This window comes from Magnolia sinica, chromosome 4 (assembly GCF_029962835.1).
Source record: "Magnolia sinica isolate HGM2019 chromosome 4, MsV1, whole genome shotgun sequence".
Taxonomy (NCBI): domain Eukaryota; kingdom Viridiplantae; phylum Streptophyta; class Magnoliopsida; order Magnoliales; family Magnoliaceae; genus Magnolia; species Magnolia sinica.
The window spans coordinates 23963228-23985394 of record NC_080576.1 but is presented as its reverse complement, the minus strand read 5'-3'; the positions used below and the strand labels follow the sequence as shown (position 1 = coordinate 23985394).

Genomic DNA, 22167 nt, shown 5'->3' with positions numbered 1-22167 from the left:
TGGATAACTACAAGTTGGTCTTTAAATTTATTTGGATGAGGATTTAGGAAGGACTCACCACACACTTCTCATACTCACATCACATCCAGAGAGCACATTCTCTGCCCAAAATCCCCCTCCAGATGACAGTAGATCTAAATTTCAAGAAAGTCTTCTACACGATACCTCTGTATATTCGGCTGGTGCCTACCTCAGGCAATCTCATAGACTGAAGTAAAAGAGAGAAGAAATACTTCTGCAATCCGCATTCATCATGAGTCAGTTCAAATTGATCCATGCAGTCTAAACAAATCGGATAATTGAACATGCAAATAAGCAATTCACAAGGCATCTAGAAGGCCATGGAGTCCGCCCAGATATTGCAGAATGATGCAAAAAAATGTTACAAGAACCACCTGTTTCCTGAAACATTCATGTCTAAAATAGCATTACAATAACTACAGGGTCGAAATCGAGAAACATCCGAGCCCATCCAAAGATCTCCTCTTTACGCATCACATAAGCCTATATTCTTACAATCACTGGATGTACTATTTCCTGATAATGAATACCCATGGAAATCTGCATACAGTATTAACAGAGAAAGATATTACCATAAAAGATCATCAACATGAAAACGTCCATTTTACACAAACATTCAAATACAAAAAAATCAACTAAAAACCCATCCAAATAAATAGGCTCCATTGGCCATGCTTCAATTGCAGGACCCAATTTCTGATTTTGTAAAAGATTGCCTTGATTAATGAGCGACTCACCTAGCTGATGTCTCATAATGTGTTAAATGACCCATTCGAATCAAACAAGTCAAACACAAAATCTGGAATACAGGTTTCAATCAAGTTTGAGAAAGAGAGTATAGTGGTTTCTGAGGGAAAAAGCCCGATATGCATCAACTCTGGACGTGAATTTCTAATAAGAAGAAAAGAAGAGTATCTCTACACAATGTTCGAAGTATCGGTATCACAACAAGTTTCGCCAACCTGGGATATAGAATCAATATCGATATCGCAGATAACTGGAAATGCAGGAAAACATTGGTGAAACATGGGGAAAATGGTGAAAATTTTCAGTGAAACTTTTGGAGATGCTAAAATACACATATTTGCATATTTAGGAAATAAAAAATTACAAAAAGGATGCATGGATAAGGGCCTAAAAGCATATGTTGTCGTAAGAAATCAGACCAACCATCCCATCCATTCATCCAACCTTTCATCCAAACATCCATCGATATTTCATAATATTGACAATACATGATATTTTGCCAAGAAATCGCCGACCACTGATAAGGAAATGGAAGATTGTGGTCTTGATATCACGCATGTCGTGATAACGATAATATTGCGACATTATCATTGACAAATTGAACATTGCATACAACCATACTTCCATTAAAAATTAAAATGAATTTTTTTTAACAAACAGATTTTTGGTGATATCAATATGTTGGCGATACAAACGGCACCTGGAATTGAAACCTCACTGATACACTAGCGATACAAACGGCACCTGGAATTTACACAATCGAAAATATTGGCGATATCAATACATTGGCAATACAAGCAACACTTAGAATTTACACAACAGAAAACATTGGTGATACATTGGAGACATCGATGCATTGGCAATACTTAGTGATACATCGCCGATACCTACCATTTTTTATACCACCAGTGTTATCTGTATTGGTGAGCTAGAGATATGGATAAAATCGGGAATATTTCCATAATATCGAGGATACTTCAAACAATGTCTCTACATCACTTCAGAAAATCAAATTTACATCAACATCTGTTTTAAAATGAACAATGAATATCATTTGATGGGGATTTACTAGGACATACTATGAATTGGGGATGTTGATTCAAGACATGAAATTGCATTATCGAGTATGAAGTTTGACACTGACAGTGGAAGGGATAAACATTGAGTAAAGCGATAAACAATTTCACATAAAAGGGTAAAGTCTTTGAATTGGATGAAAGATGTATATTAAGTAAACTCATGCAGAGGAAACCCAAGGGTACTTGAATAATGTGCCAGTAATAGGAGTATCACGTGAAAAATTATTAGCTAAAGATCACCCCGATCAAGCAGTAGATGAAGATAACAAGACTAAGCATATGCAACAGATGCAATTAGAAGAATCATGCACCCTAGTCCCTACACATATCAAACACTCATTCCTATCTATTGATAGAAAGATCTTTGTCAAATACCAGACTTCGCCTTTTTTGATTTGAGGAATTCCTAATATCCAAGGCACCTTCCCACAACCCAACTTTTAAAACGTTTTCGGCCTGTTTGGATTGTGGGAAGAGAAAATTGTACTCCAGGGTTTTCGTTGTTTGGACCTTTTACATCCTTTGGATAGCAAAGGAGATAGTGATATTCGAAATAGAAATCATTAGCCCTTTTCATAATTAAATTCACAAGCATAAGATATGATGTAAAAATTGTGAGAGGAATATGAGATTTCCATTTTCTATCCAAACAAGGACCCCAAAAATGGAATCCATGGGAATCCATGTTTCAACGGTTCTCATGAAATCAAATCATTGGGATACTTGTTACACTTTTATTTTCTTTTACCACAATCCAAACAAGCCCTTACTGACTTTGAAAGTGAAGATTCTATTTTGAAAATCGAAAAATGGAGGTCTTAGTCCTCAAATGACCTAGCCTTTATTTCAGGAACTCTACTGTGGTTTCAGCATCCGATAAAGACATGTTGCGGTAGGGAACAAGATGGTTAATGGAAGGGGGGAAAAAAGAAGAGTAAAAGGAAAAAAACAGATCTAGGGCAGGTTTTCATCAACAAAGAAAGAGGCAAAAAAGAGGATGGTAACAAAAGAAAGGGGAGAAGATTTTCGAATTTACTTTCAAGCCGGGACACATACCTCAACTATATTACACTCAATTGATGAACAAACAGAGGTCCTCACTCCCGAAGGCCAAGCTCAAGTTCGAGCTCATCGTCCTCTTCAAACAGTCTTAAAAGACGGGCATGCTGCTCTTCTCTTTTCTTCTTCTGCCATATCTTGAACAGGAATATAGAAAATACCACAACAGCCACCAATCCAAGGCATATGATCAATGCTCTAATGCCAGTGCTGCTACCAGATGTAGCAGTGCTTTTTTCAGCTTTTTTCCCATCTTTCAAACCCAATGGGTCATCCGCCAAGCCTAGGAAGAGGAAAAGATTGTTTCTCAGTCTGTGGTGCAGGAGAATAAAATAATAAGAAAGCATTCTAAACTACTAATAGATGGAAATAGAGTAGCATATGGAACACATTTTACATGCATGTTTTCATATGTTGAACTGATTTTGCATGAAATGCATGTCTTTAATAAACAATTATACATTATAGTTATGAAAAGCATGATCAGGAATTGTGTGCCATGGAAATATTTAAGATAAAAAAGAAATGAAAACAGATTCAGCATATCGAGGTGTCTCCTTTTTGGTTTTCTTTATGGTTTCTTGTATTCTTCGCTGCCTTTTTGGCACTTGTTTATAAAACTTTTTGTAGGGCAAGAAAATCTTGAAAATAAAGGTAAGGCAAGAATAGTTTGGCAACAGTCCAGTCCAGCCTGTCCAGGTTACAGGCCCTATCAACCATTGGCCGTGTTTGGGCCAGAACTTAGGCCCTGGGTCAGGCCCATGCTGAATTTCAGGCACAATCAGCAAATGCCAAAGCTTGGATCAACATTACTTGGAGAGTGGATCCCTCCAGTACATGGTATGAGAATGGATACAAGCTCCACTACTTCCTCCAATACATGACATGCTAGGGGTAGGATCATGTGTTTGCTCTAGTGCATGCACTAGGTGTATGCAATTCAGTTTATATACAAAGTGACATTGTAATTTATATACAAAATGATGAATGCTATTGTTACATATCCCACATTAATAGTATTATATCATATGCATGCTATTGTGTAAATCAAAGTGCAACTCTGTACAATCTAAACATAAATTTACATTATTACTTGATCAACACTAAGAATATATAGGCTTAATTTCGGGTCGGTAAAAATCGCAAACCAGATCGTAAATGACCCACAATCTGGATTCATGCGATTCAGAACAGAAAACATGGGTAGTTGGTGCTTTTAGGTAACAATGGCCTGGATCCGGGTCCATTTATAGCAGGCACAGGACCTCAATTCAGGCTCAATCAATCTACTGGCCATGCCTAGGCCTGACTTTCAGGACCAACTAAATAACAGGTAGCAGCCCAGCCTGAATTCGGGCACTTAACACCCATAGACACAAAGGAACCACCAATAACAAAATTATCTTATACTCACCTACATTGAGAAACATCGTAATTTCTAGAAATTATAACATGGACATCCCTAATCACAATAACGTCTACCCTAGATTAATTGCAACCGAAATGATCCGATTATGAAAGGTGCGTTTGGCTGCAACAAATATCCTGAATTTCATCATATTTGTTGTAACCAAACGCGCCCTGAGCAAAAAATCTACAAAAGGAGATAAATAGAACCCTAATTTACACAAAATTCGATTTCCGAACAAAGAGGAACAAAAGAACACGAATTTAAAGAATCTACACATTCCATTTATGAAACCCTAATTTCCACAATCACATCTCCTAGATCTGTTGATCGTTTCAAGAATTTTTTTTTAAAAAAAAACGAGACTGAGTTGCATTCGATGCGATTTAGGTCGACGAAATGCATCTAACAAAATAGAATGATGCAGAAGAAATCGTAGAGATATGGATAAAAGCGGATCTGAAATAGCTTAAAAGGGGGAATTTTTTAAAAATTTTTTGCGGACACACCTGGAATCAGTTGCAGAGAAATTGAAAGGAAAAAGATGAGATTTTGTCGCGGCGATCTTCTCCTCCGACCTCCTCCGTTTTCGCTCATCTCTCTCTCTGTCTCTCTCTCCGTTTATTTCATAAAAATACAATTCAAATAAAACAATAATACATGAGAGGCGAACCAAGGCATTGTCCCGTGAGGAGTTATATGATACTCAGGCTGCGTATGAAGCTTCATACTCAGGCACTCAGAAATTATATATTCGGCATATGTTAACTCAAATATAACTAACTAGATGTGCAGACCACTGTCTGCAAGTCACTATTCCAATATCAGATTGTTTGAAAAATTCTGAGCCATTGATTCGTCGACACTTGTTTGTGGAAATAAGACCGTTGGAATTTTTTCATTTTTAACCGTCCAATAAATGTCAACCCATCTGATAATCAAATAATCAGATATGCTTAAGTTTCGGTTCAGCCTAAATATATAATGGTTTCTATAATTTGGACGGTTTAATTTTATTAGTTGTATGCCACTTGTGCAATTTCTAAGTAATTTCGAAATGCCTGTGTATCATCCAGCGCTCTCTGCCAGAGTATCAAAGTTTCTCTCGTCCTGTATACTCGGGTTTTCAAATGTTTGAAGCGGGCCCACGGTTTGGTAAGTGAGACCAGACGTTCGTTGCTTTAGACAGCTGATGGGCTATTTTCCAGAAATGTAGTTGATTGGATGGCTTAAATTTTTTTAATTTATTTTTGCTCAGTAGATGGACGGTTACCGGGAGAGAGAAGACACGGGGTCATAATCGACAGAAAAAGTTCAAGCTTTGGCTGCTGGGATCTTCCGATCTGCTATACTACTAAGAAATGGGCCACCGGCGCAGGGACGCAAAAGGCCAACGGTTTGGATTAACAAACAATGGGCTACAATCCGTGTTCACTACACGGGGAAGTCGGTCGTGTATAATACACACCCACACCCACACCCACCCCCCCCCCCCCCCCCCCCCCCACACGGATATTATGCAGTTATCTGGCAGACCCTCCGTATGCCATACTTTCCAGTACCTGCACAGTCGAAGGTAAGACACAAGGGAGGCCCGAGCTTGCAAATGGGACTCTCTGGTGCCTAAGTCAGTCTAGGGAACTTTGTAAAGAGTAGGATCTTGGAAAAAGAGAACAGTCGAGTATTAGGGTTTGTATGAACATATCTCAAATGATGAGAGATGTACTTATATTTATAGGAGAGAGAATCCCATAGTATGGGGATTCTTTCATGATATCTCGAAGATCTCATATGATTTGAGAACTTTTTCGAGATTATATGTTCCCGTGATCATCGGGATTTGATCTTATCTCCCGAAGATCTTCGAGTCTTATAAGGATTCTTTGAATTTGTAGCTCGACTTTAGGTCGGATCCCAATGCAGGCACTGAGTTGAAAATGAAAGATACCATCTTGATCGATAGATTGGTATTCACCATTTTTTTATTGTCAGATGAGCCGGAAGGTTCATGTGTCCTCCACCCGGGCGCTGAGGCCTTTCGACCTCGCCAGGGGTATGGTCGATCTATGACGGAGCTATGGCCGGTCTGTGACTGATCTAGGACAGATCTGTGATCGATCTATGACCAAGCTATGGCCGGTATGTGACCGATCTGTGATTGATTTGTGACCGAGCTATGATCGATCCGTAATCGATATGCAGTTGATTTATAGGTGATCCATAACCGTCCTTTACCCTGCCTATAAATTAGGTCGATATTTCAACCAATTGTGCGAGCTTGTAAGCTCTTTGTGTGTCCTTACAATTGCATCACTCTCCTTATAGATTGCTCTGTTTTTGGACGTAGAGGCCTTATTAGGCTTGGGTTCTCGTGGACCCATGATGGTTCAGTAGAGTTGGTCCATTTCATAAGCCGACTTATGGACTTGTAGATTTTTCTCAACAGTGAGCCCCCTCAGCCGTAGCTGGGTCAGGTTATGCATGGACTAGGTCGAGTTGCGTTGTCATTAATGCCAGGTATGGCGGCTAGCACGGTAGTCGAAGCGTCGTTAGTCTGTAATCATGACATGTCGTCGCGTGGCTTGAGGTCACGTGGGGCATCAAGCCGTCGCTTTGGTGACAGTCCAACGAGGACGCAACGCGTGACGTTGTACTCGTTATCCGGGGTGAGTGGCGCGTCGGGTCGCAACACGTGTCGAGTCGGGGCAGCTGATGGGGCGTCTTACGTCGCATAATTGATGAGTGTCTTAAATGGCTGTCATGTGGCTCGTTTATATAAGGGGAGCCCTAATGCTTAGGGTTTTTCTCCTTCATGTTTTGCTTCTTCCCCCTTTCTACTTTCCTGTTCTCCTGTGCGCATTCCGACGACTATTCTTGTCGCAACCCAGTCGGAATTCCACCGATTTTAACTCTGGTGAGCCTCCTTTCCCCATCCTCCTTTCATTTTTCCATTCAATGTCTGGTTCTATGAACTCGCAGGAGGGGGTCTCCGGTGGTAAAAGTGGGGCATGTAGTCGCCTCAGGGTAATGTCGAACCAACCTTCGCCATTGGTGGTAATTACGGATGCTGCTTTCTGGTATTTGTCGTCAAGGAGAGTACTGGAGCGGTCTCCAGCACAGAGACCGGTGCCCGTAGCTAGGACGTTAGATCTGTCTCCTATGCGTGAGACGGCGCCTAGGGCAAGGGAAATGAACGCGCCTTCGGTGACTGAAAAGGTCGCTGAAGCACATGATCCACTTGATGAGGATGGAGTGGACGAGGAGGATCCGAGAGGCCAGTGCCCTCGACTATAACTGAGGAGGTGCTAGTCTAGATCAAGCTCGGGTATCACGTCCCCGAGCCTGTGATTCTCAGGTTGCCTTTGGCGGACGAACTCTTTTACCGACCTCCTGATGGGGTAGTGGCGATTTTTCATGTCGCCCTGTAATGCGGCCTGCGATTCCCACTTCAGGGAATCATTCAGCATCTTCTGTCCTGTCTCGGCTTGACCCCGGGACAATTAACTTCGAACGGGTGGAGGGACTTGTTCGGCTATGCAGTCTTATGGGCTGAGCTGGAGCAGCCCAAGCTATCAGTGGATGAGTTCCTTCACTTGTATTAAGTGAAGCCGAATACCCTTCGGCTCGGCTGGTATTACTTCTCCGCATGACGAAACACCTGCGAAGCCTTGATAACTAATCCCCCCTCCTCCAATAAGCATTGGAGGGATAAGTGGTTTTGGGACCCAGAACCGATACAGTCTCTCATCCTCCGAGCTTTCTCCAAGCTAGGTTTATACTGCAATGATAGTTCATCCTTCATTGATCAGCTTACATTGTCGATTGATCCTATTCACTTGTCTCTTGTTGCAGTTGTTCCCAAGCATCAACCTTTCCTTGATAGCAAGTCGTTTGCTCGGATTAGGGATCTGCGGGCCCTCGACGAAGGCAAACGATATTGGAGAGTCCTTCTCCAACTTGAGCGACTCCTTCAGGCGGGCTTAGATTTGGCTCTCATAGGTACGACATTGGGTAAGACCTCTAGCCGATCTTCTCTACTTAAAGAAATTTCCTTTCCTGCGAACTTCTTCTAACGCATTCGATTCTATGCAGAGATGTCCAAGGCCCGACCTTTAATCCGACCTCTCTCTAGGGTCCGAGCCCCTCCTCGAGATGAGGTGGTGGCCCCGAAGAAGAAGAGGCAGAAGACCTCTTCGAAATCCAAGGGGAAGGTCAGTCCTTCTTGCTCGGTCATCATTGAGGACGAGGGAGAGGGCAGGGAGGTGAAGACCTCCTCTGAAGCAGGAGGGACGGTCACCCCTGACCACACCATTCCTACTGAGGCTGAGCCTTTGACCGAGGCTCATCCTTCTGAAGAGGCGGAGGTCGGGGAGAGGTGAGGGAGCCGCCTTCACCGAACGGTGGAGGAGATCCTTCCTTGGGTCGATCGCCATACAACCGACACAGAGTATGTCACCTTGTTCGACTCTCCGACAAAGACGACCCTCCCGCACGTGACGACCACCCTTCTTGGGGTAAATATTTTATCCAAATTAGATACCGTCTTTTAGATCTCTCGAACTCATCTTTTCCCTTTCTTGTGCAGTTCGCTCCATGTGTGCTGATGTAACACCCCGTACTCTTGCATACTCGGGTGTTACCATTGTAACCTAAATGAACATATTTGTGTGAAGGCTCACACCTAACCTACGTTGGTCACCATCTGCCCACTTTAACCATTGATCCATGGTATGGATCATCACACCTGTCATGCATCAAGGCCCAACTTGAAGGTCCATCACTTAATCATCACACATCGACCACCAAACTCCAAATCTGACGGTTAAATCCCATCTAGGTAGAGCCTAGAACTCTATTAACTGCTAATGATCAACTTGAATACAATCTGGCCATCAAAATGACAAAAATACAACTAAATAACCAAAAATTTGGATTTATGGCCCATTTAACAGCTAGATCTATTGGAAAATTGTCATAATGACCTATCAGGAGCAGTAGAACAGAATGAATGGAGTAGATCTCATCTTGAACACCAATGTGAACCCCACCTTGGATGCATATACAGAAGGTACATGTGCACACGTAGCACACCGAAATCGTTAACACGGTTTGACCGTGTTGACCCAATAGATATGAGAAAAAAGGAGAATTTCTCTCCTTCATTTTCCCGCCAATGAAGAATTTAAAATCGGGCCCACCAATTACTTACGGTTGGAAAATCCAAACCATCCATCGTGAAGAATGGTTGATTTTGACTGGACCCTGATCACTTTACACATTGAATCACGGGCGTAGCTGTTCAACTTTCAGCACCAATCAGACGTACGTGCAATGCTTCCTAGAACATAATCTGAGTCACCCATGGGCCACCATAACTATCTGTCTCAATGATCTGATCTGTCTATCTAGTAGGGTGTCCAAACCTAATCAAAACCTTAAAGATTCACAAGGTCTAGCTAATGTGAGTGTGCATGAAATCAGGTGCAAAAATCGACCTGCACTCGTGTATTTTCTGAAAATGGAAAATATCTACCAGGCTGGCTAACAGCATGCACGATTCCCCTTTGATCCTAGCCCTTGGTGCAGGAAAATCCCAACCATCCATTCTCTTTGCTTCCTTTAGGGCTTCCATCGCTTAACAAGAGCCGCCGCGACTCATAGCTCGAGATCCCACCAAGTTGTTGTGGCGGTCCATCCAAAAGTGGGTCCCACAAGCCTCATGGGATCGATCTAGTTCGTACATAAGCTTCAAATCAAGAGATAAACCACTCAATCAAATTCTGTCATGATCATGGCCATTATCTTCTCCAATCGGCCAAAGAACAACACCATCCGTAAATAGGTCTTGATCTCTAATCAAAGTAGGTCATCTGGTGGGCCACTTACCCAGAAACACGATGATCAGGGCGGATCGGATCATGTCATCGATTTTCATTATAAACAATGATATTAATCTCCGAGACCGCAAGCGGATTAACGCACGAGCCATAACTAATCTCATGGATTAGTTACCTTCGAAACATCTAGAATAGGATTTGGGAAGCCTTATAAAAGGCCATCTTTTAGGGCTTCATTTCTAAAAATGTAAAGCCATAATGATGGGAGCGAGCGCCGTTTCGACTGCCACATCGGGTTGGGTCGACTCGGCCCGAGTTGCTGCAACATCAGACCAATACAGGGCTTCACCTGGTTGTTTCCAACAGCAGAAAAGAAAGGAAAAAGAAGAAGATACATAGAGAGAGAGAGGAGAAAGAAACTGAAGATGATAGAGAGAGAGAAAGAGGCGATTGCGGCGCGAGTTCGGACTACAACATCCTATTCGAAACACAACCAAGCCACGATGACCGCAGAACCTGACCAATCTCAAAAGGCCTGAGCGGTGCTGGAGAAAGGGAGAAGGATGGAAGGAAAAGAAGGAGAGAGAGAGAGAGAGAGAGAGAGAGAGAGAGAGAGAGAGAGAGAGAGAGAGAGAGAAGAAGGAAAAAGAGAAAGGGAGAGTGCAGAGTCTAGCGAGTCGACTAGAGTGCGAATCAAGCCAGTGCTGACTCATTGGCCAAGCTTGCAGATGTTCTTAGTAGGGAAAAGAAAGAGAGGGAGCAGATGAGGAGAATAGAAGGAAGAAAGGATGAAGGAAGAAGGAGCAGAATAGTCGCTATCGAGTCGGGTTGACTCACTCGCTCGACTGGGGGCCAAGTTAGGACCTGTTATATCCAGGCCTTGCTACAACCCCACAACACAAGGAGAAAAGAAGAAAAGAAAAAAAAAGGGAAAGAAAGAAGAGGAATGGGAGAAAGAGTAGAGGGGGGTTATAATCGGGTTGGCACTAAGTTGACTCGGTTGAGTCACTAGATGTGGGTTAGGTTTGATTCGAATTCAGTCTATCCTTCTAACCATGATGATGGACCTTTGGGTTTGGATTCACAGCGGTTCATGGGATTCATTTGCACAATGGATTACCATCGAGTTGTATTGAATTAGATCGGCTATTTCAGGTGAGTTAACTCAGTGAGTTTGATTAGTTGTCTTTGAATTATATTAGAGATGATTGTTGATAGTTTACTGTAGTATTTTAATCAAGTCATGGTTATATATGGATCAGACCAAAATTGAATCCATTGGGTTGAGATCGAGAGGCATCAAGCGGACCGCGCATCAAAGATTCTCAATGGAGTTGTTTGCGGGCGAGTTCAAGAAAGTTTGAGTTGATTTCATTTTTATCTCTTGAAAGGTGAGGATCACACTTCAAGCTTTTCTACATCATGATAATTATTTTAGTTCATTTATCTCATTAATTTCTTAATTTCATGTTTAGTAAAAGTGATTATAAATGCTAGTTTCTATTTGAGTAAATTCTTCATAACTGATTAATCATTGGATTTATGTTTAGGCATTTAAACATGCTATGAATTGCAAATATCTTCATCCTAGTTTAAATGAAACATTTAAACATGTATGTGGCTTGTTCTACCACTTGTGCTCGCTTGACAATATTTTTAGGAAATCCTCGAACTAGTGGCCACCTGTGTTATGGATTAAATAAATTTACATTGTGGACTTATCATCTTGTGGATCATTTATGCTTATGTGGTTTATGGGGAACAATCCCTTCTTATCGCACTATTGAATGAAATATTCAGCCCTTGTGGCTTTTATGGAACAATTGCCTCATGTGGCTTTAATTGATTGTCTTTGTATAACTTTACGATGGTAAGTTCCACTTGTTGGACTAAGATTGGCCACTAGTTACGTAGGTTACCTTTAAACATCATATTTGATAGTCTCATAAGCCAGGAATGGTGGAACGGGACACTATGCCTGAGCTGTCGACCTATGCTCGGTGACAAACCCCCCATAGTAACTTTTGAGCTTTCTTAAAATGATTGTTTGAAATTGGAATAATAATGGTTGGGCTAATCATGCATTTTCATGGCATATGGTCTTTTTCAGGTGGTTAGTTCTCCTTAGGCATACCTTTATGTACTTTTTCGGCTGACTAATTCTCCTCGGGCGATCTATATTACATAGTCTTTTTCAGGTGGTTAGTTCTCTTTGAGCGTACCTGTCACGCCCCAAACCCGGAAATCGGATTCATAGGAATCCCGATTGCCGAATCTGGTGCCGACAGCCTCCGTAGTACCCCATTCTCGGATCCTAGCGTTCATACGCCAGATTCCGATCCTGGGATCCTACAAGGAGGATTTTTTTTTTTTTTACCAATGTACATTTATCTCGTAATAAGCATAACCACAAGTATACCCAAATCATAAAGGCAACATCATCATCACATATCCACTAATATAATCATTTGAATACAATGCTGAAAGGGAAATACATATATCGAAATCAAAGCTCCATAATACAACTGCACGCTCCAAGCTCAACGCTGCTGCAACCTAAAAACACCTGCACGCATCTATCGTGCATAAGCTTATAGAAAGCTTAGAGGGTGGTGTAAGTGTGTGCACAAGATAAGTGCCAAGTATTTAATACAGTGCCATCATCATACAAGACCGGAAATACTGGTGCTCCATAAATTGTACAATATCAGAATAAACAGATATACGAACAAGATCATGAATTATTAGAGTAAGCAGAAATACTGACAAAGTCATAAATCACACGCTAACAAGGTAAGCGAAAATATTGATAAGTGCATAAATCATACAATATTAAAATACACAATACAAATCAGTATGCAAATGAAGAGTCGTAGGGAGCCAAATATCAGATGCAGAGGATGCAATGCAATATACATTCCTGATAAGTAAAATGAATAGCATCAACCATACCATATGATGCGGATGTAATGCAATATGCGGTGCGAATGGAATGACCATGCTGGAGTGTGAAGTCGGGATGATGGTACGTAGTATCGCAGGCTATGGGGTCCATCACAAGGGACTTCTATCCAAACCAGTCCCATACCTAAATTTGGATAGTTAGACTCAATGTGGTAAACTCCTGATCTCAGGTTAGTCGCGCGCCCCAACCGAAATCCTGGCCATTGCGAAGCACTCGTAACAAATAGTTGCGCACCACCAACCTGAATGGATAGTGAATGAATTAATGCATGAATGAGTATGCAACTCCTACTCACTAAATCCACATATCAGTATAGTTCATCTCTAGGATCATCACCGGGGTTTAGTACACTCCAAATGGCACTGTCGCTCTCCCAGCCGCACAGTCCAAGTGAGCATAAGAAACCTCACTATCCGCCTTGCCAATAGTCCGCCAATACCTATCCGGCACGTCGATAGCGGACCCATTCACGAGCTGGTCAAACTCAGCCTAGTATTACCCCCTACCCTCGGGCGAGTAAGGCCACACCCCTCCCAACCGACCACGACACGGTGGGAGACGCGGCCTCCCGGTATTCGGCACTCGGGCGCTCATGTATCCACTCGGTCTCGACGTTGGGCGTCTCCCGGCCACGGAGGTTTAGGGATTTTCACCCGGGGACATCTATGGCGCCGTATGCTAGAACCAAACATTTCCGGTGTCCTATTTGGCCATCCACGATATGCCCTGTGGAGGCTACGGCCCGATGTCGCTAGGGCATACAAGTAATTGTAATGCGAGATGCATGAGTCATACAATCCACCATGCATCAGTCCCGCACATACCGCGTGCTCATGTGAGATAACCTCCACCTATCGTGGAGTCTCATAACAACATGCTCAATGACATATGCAATGATCAACCACCTCTCATAACAAACATGCAGATGATGCGTATGGGCATGTATCATGATGCTATGTGTCACATACTCATAACCGGTATCCACAATCAGCATCGATAATCGACCTCGACCATGTGGACATTTAACCAACATTGCCCCCAAGGAATGGCCTACATAGAGTCAAACATATAATGGGCCCACTGCTCACACAAGGGCCTAATATATAACACAATGGGTCTTACTCAAGGGCCACATATACACAACAGGTCCCTGCTCATGGGCCTAATACATATCACAATGGGCCTTGCCCATGGGCCATGAATACATCACAATGGGCCTTGCCCATGGGCCTCAAATACAGAACATGTGGGCCCTACACATGGGTCTTGAATACATCAAATGGACCATGCATCATAGGCTTAATACATATCACAATGACCCTCAATTACGGGTCACATATACATCATGTAGGTCTCGACAATCGGCCTCGGCAATCGAATTCGATACTCAGAATCGGCCTCGACAATCAGAACCAATAATCTACATCGATAATTAGCACCGACAATCAGCATCGATAATCAACACCGACGACCGGTCACATAGACAAGATTGGGTCCATAGATGAACATCTGATCAACCATAATATAAAGATCAGCCCGGCCGTGGTTATATCAAATCTGGTAGCATGGAGCCATCCGTCCGTGGTAAATGGGGCCCACTTATTTGGGTTAACCCACTAAGAGAATGATGAGAATGGGCCTGATAAGGTCTAAGGAAGGGTCACAATGTGGACATCTAACCATCACTGCCCAGCAATGTAGACATTTAACTAACATTGCTCCCAAGGAGTAGTCCACATAGAGTCAAACATAAGGTGGGCCCAAATATCCAACGAGTGGGCCTTAAACAGTCATCACAGGTGGGCCTATACATCACGGTGGGTCGATACATTAGGCCGCACCATTGGGCCTAATATACACATCACGGTGGGTCGCATCATTGGGCCGCACCAATGGGCCTCATGCAATTCAAGTCGGGGCTCAATAAATGGGTCGGAAACATATCACAATAGGCCGCGACATACGGGTCAGAAATACGTCGCAATGGGCCGCACTAATACATCAAGGTGGGCCTCTTTATATGGGCCGCACCAAAAAAAAAATCATTTCAATAGTTATAGGTATAACACGTGTATCACTACACCTATGGCCCACATATGATGATCAGCACTTGTACAAACATATCCATGCAATTCGGCGCCAACCAAACATTGTCCAGCACTATCCCAACATTATGGATGGGGTGGATACAAAATACGAACATCTAGGCGGGCCGCACAAGTGGACGGTGTGGGTGAAGTATACACAGCATGGTGGGCCTGTACAGTGTAGGCGGGCCCAGCACATGCAGCAAGCGGGCCCTGCGCCATCAAGACAGGTAGATGGTGCGGATATACAATACATTTATCATGGTGGAATCACACATTGAAAGGGGCCTTATATACATCATATTGGGCCTCGACCCATGAGCCCTAAATACATCTAATGGGCCGTATCACAGGGACCTCATATATAACAAGGTGGGCCTCAACAATGGGCCATAAATATGGTAAGTGGGTCACACCACGTGGCCACGTGTATATCAAATGAGCCACACTCAAATATAAGTGGTGATAATGATTTCCACTACTAAAATTTTCAAGGCCCGCCATAACATTTATTTCTCACCCAATCTAATCATAAGATCTCAAGGATTTCAAAGATAGCCGTTTAATCCTCACCGTGCACTATGGTCTACTTGATAAGTAAATCTGTCTTATTTTCGTCCCAAACCAAAAAAAATTATTTTCCAAAAATGGTTGGACGGTTGGATGAAACACATGCCTCATGGTGGGTCCCATAGGGATGAAGGGTATAGGTAAGTCACATGTTCCATGATGGAGGTCCACAATTGTGGACACAACACATACATAAATAGGTCTTAAGTAAGACCCACCAAAATGTTTATTTTCCACCCAACTTAGGGCCCAACATACTGTCCATCCAAACTGGGGCCAACATGATGTTTATCTTCCATCCAAACTAGTCATAGGGTCATATGGGCCTAGGGCCCACTGTATTATTTATTTGCAATCCAATCTATTCATAAGGTCACGTGGACCTTGGGCCCATCGTAATATTTATTTATCATCCAACCTGGGCCACTATAATATCTAGTTGCATCCAACCTGTTGATAAGGTCCTATAGACTTGGGGCCCACTACAATATTTATTTTTCTTCCAACCTGTTGATGGGGTCACACAATCATGAAACCCACTGCAATATTTACTTGCATCCAAACTGTTGATAAAGTTACATGGGTCAGGGGCCTTACTTGCATCCAATCTGTTGATAAAGTTACATGGGTCAGGGGCCACTAAAATGTTTACTTGCCATGCAACCTGTTTATAAGGTCACGTGTACTGAGCCACTGTAATGTTTATTTGTCCATCGAACTTTTGGTACGGTTATGTGGTCCTGGGGTCCACCGTGATGTAGTTCACAAATCCAACCCATTCACTGTGTGTGTCCCACCAATTTAAGGGTCCAAACCAAGTTTCAGGTGGATCCAAGCTGCATGTGGACCCCAGCAATTGATTCCATGTGGCTTGGCATACCACCGCATGAAAGGTGAGGGTGTGGGCCATCCGAGAACTTTTTATGACTGATTTTTGGAACCAACGCATCATAAAAGGGAACCTATTAAATGAACGGCATAGATGTAGAACATACATCATGGTAGGGTCCACAATTGGGGCCAAGAGGGGCCCTCTATTTAACGTTTAACGTTGGACGTCCAGGGAGTCTGGACGTCAACGTATATACATGCATACTTTTTTTTTTTTTTTCTTTTATCCTAGGTGGAACCCACATTAACCCGATCTACTCCGTCCATTCTATGTGTCCCATAAACTTAGAGGTACAAACCAAGTTTCAATCACATTCAAAACTCAAGTAGGCCCCACCAAATGATTTTATATGTTTAGACATGTTTTCACATGATTTTAGATGGTGTGGCCCGCTTGAGTCCCGTATAAGGCTGATTTTTGGGATGGACACTTGGTTTGCGGGGACCCATTAAATTCATGGTGTTGATGGTCGAAACGTATCACGGTGGGACCCACAGCTGGGGCCGTGAGCCCCAGTCCGTCCGCCCGTCCGTCAGCCGCCTGCTGCAGCAGCTGCTGCTGCTGTACTGCTTGTTTTTTTTTTTTTTAAAAAAAAAAAACTAAATTTCGGTGCTATTGTGTAGGTGGGGCCCACCTCGGACGAATCCAATCCATCCATTGGTCACCATGGCTTGATACAATCCCAACGAGTCTAAGATTGGGCTGTTTTTGGTATTCGGGAGCATCAGGAAGTAAATCAAAGGTAAGAGCACTGTTTCCTAAACTATGGCCCGCCAGGAAACCAGATCAACCTCATTTTTCGGTTCAACGCCTGAAATGAGCTGGGGAACATAATGGACGGCTTGGATTAGAAACATATATCAAGGTGGGGCCTACATAAGTGGCCCACCTAAAAATCTCTTTTTTTTTTGTTTTGCTCTCGGACGTCAATACACCCGCCGTCAGCGAACACTTCACAGTTACAGCGTCCAGCGTCCGCTCAAACATACATTAAGGTGGGCCTCACCCACAGACATGCTGTCCAGGTGGGCCACCCAAATGGTTAGATGATGTGGGTAATATATACATTAAAGTGAGGTCCATTTGATGAACGGTTTGAACATCACACAACCAATTAGATGGACCACACAATCACATCTTCACACCAAACAAATAAAAAAAAGGAAGAGGGAGAGAGAAGCACCCACTTTACTCTTTTTCTTCTTCCCATATACTCCAATGCTTCTATGAAGCTCTTTCAACAGTGAAGATGACAATCTAGAGGTTGGATTGGTGGGGATCTAAGGTAGATGGTGGTTGGATTTTTGGGATGGTTGGACGTCCATGGCTTTTGCAATGGAGAGTGAGGAAGAGAGAGGGAGGGAGAGAGAGATAGGAGAGAGAGAGAGAAGTGATGGTTTATAGGTAATTAATGAGTTGACTTATGGGGAAAGGGAATGGGTGGTTATTTATGAGTTATGGCTAAGGTAGGGTAGGGTGATGTCACCCCTAGGGTGACATCATAGTAAATTAATGTTTCTAGGGAAGTACAAGGTGGGTCCCACAATCAAGCGATCAAAGGCTGAGATAATGCACGGGCCGGATCTCATAATCTGAGCGTCGTATTGACGCACAAGACGCATCGTCGGAACCGCAGCAACGGCGCGGTCGCAATGACATAGGTCTCAGCTTGAGTCAGTTCGGGTTTATAGGATGTGACTCAAGAGCGTGCGCAAATGCTACCTGCGGGTCGTTGAAATTCGACTGGGAGGACCGTGAAAATTTACGAAACAGTACGGATGAGAATACGGGTCTTACAGCTCTCCCCACCAAATAAAAATTTCGTCCTCGAAATTTGCTGAACAGGTAAGGGAAGAGGAAACATCATCAAGTATATATGTTAAGGCTTAATCAATCTGCAAGAGGATGAAGATAGCGTTCTCTAATTACAACCTCACCCCCAAGATGCATCATCAACACTATGGTGACCCTACTAATCTTCGGATAGATCAGAGACGATTGAAATTTGAATACTATGCAGCCTCACAATCTCAACGGTAGGGAGCTATATTAGAAAAATCCCTAGGTTATCAGAACTCGGGGATCTAACCATTCTAAGTTCTCAAAGTTCTCAACAATCATAGAGTGTGGGGTAGCTATTAGCAGATATGTGATGTTATCTTCAGGTATTCCCAAGTTATGCTCTGATACCAACTTCTGTCACGCCCCAAACCCGGAAATCGGATTCATAGGAATCCCGATTGCCGAATCTGGTGCCGACAGCCTCCGTAGTACCCCATTCTCGGATCCTAGCGTTCATACGCCAGATTCCGATCCTGGGATCCTACAAGGAGGATTTTTTTTATTTTTTATTTACCAATGTACATTTATCTCGTAATAAGCATAACCACAAGTATACCCAAATCATAAAGGCAACATCATCATCACATATCCACTAATATAATCATTTGAATACAATGCTGAAAGGGAAATACATATATCGAAATCAAAGCTCCATAGTACAACTGCACGCTCCAAGCTCAACGCTGCTGCAACCTAAAAACACCTGCACGCATCTATCGTGCATAAGCTTATAGAAAGCTTAGAGGGTGGTGTAAGTGTGTGCACAAGATAAGTGCCAAGTATTTAATACAGTGCCATCATCATACAAGACCGGAAATACTGGTGCTCCATAAATTGTACAATATCAAAATAAACAGATATACGAACAAGATCATGAATTATTAGAGTAAGCAGAAATACTGACAAAGTCATAAATCACACGCTAACAAGGTAAGCGAAAATATTGATAAGTGCATAAATCATACAATATTAAAATACACAATACAAATCAGTATGCAAATGAAGAGTCGTAGAGAGCCAAATATCAGATGCAGAGGATGCAATGCAATATACATTCCTGATAAGTAAAATGAATAGCATCAACCATACCATATGCTGCGGATGTAATGCAATATGCGGTGCGAATGGAATGACCATGCTGGAGTGTGAAGTCGGGATGATGGTACGTAGTATCGCAGGCTATGGGGTCCATCACAAGGGACTTCTATCCAAACCACCCCATACCTAAATTTGGATAGTTAGACTCAATGTGGTAAACTCCTGATCTCAGGTTAGTCGCGCGCCCCAACCGAAATCCTGGCCATTGCGAAGCACTCGTAACAAATAGTTGCGCACCACCAACCTGAATGGATAGTGAATGAATTAATGCATGAATGAGTATGCAACTCCTACTCACTAAATCCACATATCAGTACAGTTCATCTCTAGGATCATCACCGGGGTTTAGTACACTCCAAATGGCACTGCCGCTCTCCCAGCCGCACAGTCCAAGTGAGCATAAGAAACCTCACTATCCGCCTTGCCAATAGTCCGCCAATACCTATCCGGCACGTCGATAGCGGACCCATTCACGAGCTGGTCAAACTCAGCCTAGTATTACCCCCTACCCTCGGGCGAGTAAGGCCACACCCCCTCCCAACCGACCACGACACAGTGGGAGACGCGGCCTCCTGGTATTCGGCACTCGGGCGCTCATGTATCCACTCGGTCTCGACGTTGGGGCGTCTCCTGGCCACGGAGGTTTAGGGATTTTCACCCAGGGACATCTATGGCGCCCGTATGCTAGAACCAAACATTTCCGGTGTCCTATTTGGCCATCCACGATATGCCTGTGGAGGCTACGGCCCTGATGTCGCTAGGGCATACAGTAATTATAATGCGAGATGCATGAATCATACAATCCAGTCATGCATCAGTCCTGCACATACCGCGTGCTCATGTGAGATAACCTCCACCTATCAGGGAGTCTCATAACAACATGCTCAATGACATATGCAATGATCAACCACCTCTCATAACAAACATGCAGATGATGCGTATGGGCATGTATCATGATGCTATGCTGTCACATACTCATAACCGGTATCCACAATCAGCATCGATAATCGACCTCGACCATGTGGACATTTAACCAACATTGCCCCCAAGGAATGGCCTACATAGAGTCAAACATATAATGGGCCCACGGCCTCACACAAGGGCCTAATATATAACACAATGGGTCTTACTCAAGGGCCACATATACACAACAGGTGGACCCTGCTCATGGGCCTAATACATATCACAATGGGCCTTGCCCATGGGCCATGAATACATCACAATGGGCCTTGCCCATGGGCCTCAAATACAGAACATGTGGGCCCTACACATGGGTCTTGAATACATCAAATGGACCATGCATCATAGGCTTAATACATATCACAATGACCCTCAATTACGGGTCACATATACATCATGTAGGTCTCGACAATCGGCCTCGGCAATCGAATTCGATACTCAGAATCGGCCTCGACAATCAGAACCAATAATCTACATCGATAATTAGCACCGACAATCAGCATCGATAATCAACACCGACGACCGGTCACATAGACAAGATTGGGTCCATAGATGAACATCTGATCAACCATAATATAAAGATCAGCCCTCGGCCGTGGTTATATCAAATCTGGTAGCATGGAGCCATCCGTCCGTGGTAAATGGGGCCCACTTATTTGGGTTAACCCACTAAGAGAATGATGAGAATGGGCCTGATAAGGTCTAAGGAAGGGTCACAATGTGGACATCTAACCATCACTGCCCAGCAATGTAGACATTTAACTAACATTGCTCCCAAGGAGTAGTCCACATAGAGTCAAACATAAGGTGGGCCCAAATATCCAACGAGTGGGCCTTAAACAGTCATCACAGGTGGGCCTATACATCACGGTGGGTCGATACATTAGGCCGCACCATTGGGCCTAATATACACATCACGGTGGGTCGCATCATTGGGCCGCACCAATGGGCCTCATGCAATTCAAGTCGGGGCTCAATAAATGGGTCGGAAACATATCACAATAGGCCACGACATACAGGTCAGAAGTACGTCGCAATGGGCCGCACTAATACATCAAGGTGGGCCTCTTTATATGGGCCGCACCAAAAAAAAATCATTTCAATAGTTATAGGTATAACATGTGTATAACTACACCTATGGCCCACATATGATGATCAGCACTTGTACAAACATATCCATGCAATTCGGCGCCAACCAAACATTGTCCAGCACTATCCCAACATTATGGATGGGGTGGATACAAAATACGAACATCTAGGCGGGCTGCACAAGTGGACGGTGTGGGTGAAGTATACACAGCATGGTGGGCCTGTACAGTGTAGGCGGGCCCAGCACATGCAGCAAGCGGGCCCTGCGCCATCAAGACAGGTAGATGGTGCGGATATACAATACATTTATCATGGTGGAATCACACATTGAAAGGGGCCTTATATACATCATATTGAGCCTCGACCCATGAGCCCTAAATACATCTAATGGGCCGTATCACAGGGACCTCATATATAACAAGGTGGGCCTCAACAATGGGCCATAAATATGGTAAGTGGGTCACACCACGTGGCCACGTGTATATCAAATGAGCCACACTCAAATATAAGTGG

General features: G+C 43.4%; 1 protein-coding gene across 1 annotated transcript; it reads right to left on the bottom strand.

Moving 5' to 3' along the window:
* Nucleotides 1–276: 276 nt before the first annotated feature.
* LOC131242798 (uncharacterized) lies at nt 277–4984 on the bottom strand. Its single transcript, XM_058241681.1, has 3 exons — nt 4824–4984; nt 2904–3189; nt 277–561 (listed from the first exon to the last, which is right to left on the bottom strand). The coding sequence occupies exons 1-2, from the start codon at nt 4909–4911 to the stop codon at nt 2945–2947; spliced, it is 333 nt and encodes a 110-aa protein (XP_058097664.1). The 5' UTR covers nt 4912–4984; the 3' UTR covers nt 277–561; nt 2904–2944.
* Nucleotides 4985–22167: the final 17183 nt, after the last annotated feature.

What these genes read in the sequence shown, in the direction of transcription:
- LOC131242798 (XM_058241681.1), bottom strand. Translation starts at nt 4,911, where the DNA reads ATGAGCGAAAACGGAGGAGGTCGGAGGAGAAGATCGCCGCGACAAAAT. An exon ending in TTCTCTGCAACTGATTCCAG is followed by an intron (nt 3,190 to 4,823) that starts GTGTGTCCGCAA and finishes TCCTCTTCCTAG; the next exon opens with GCTTGGCGGATGACCCATTG.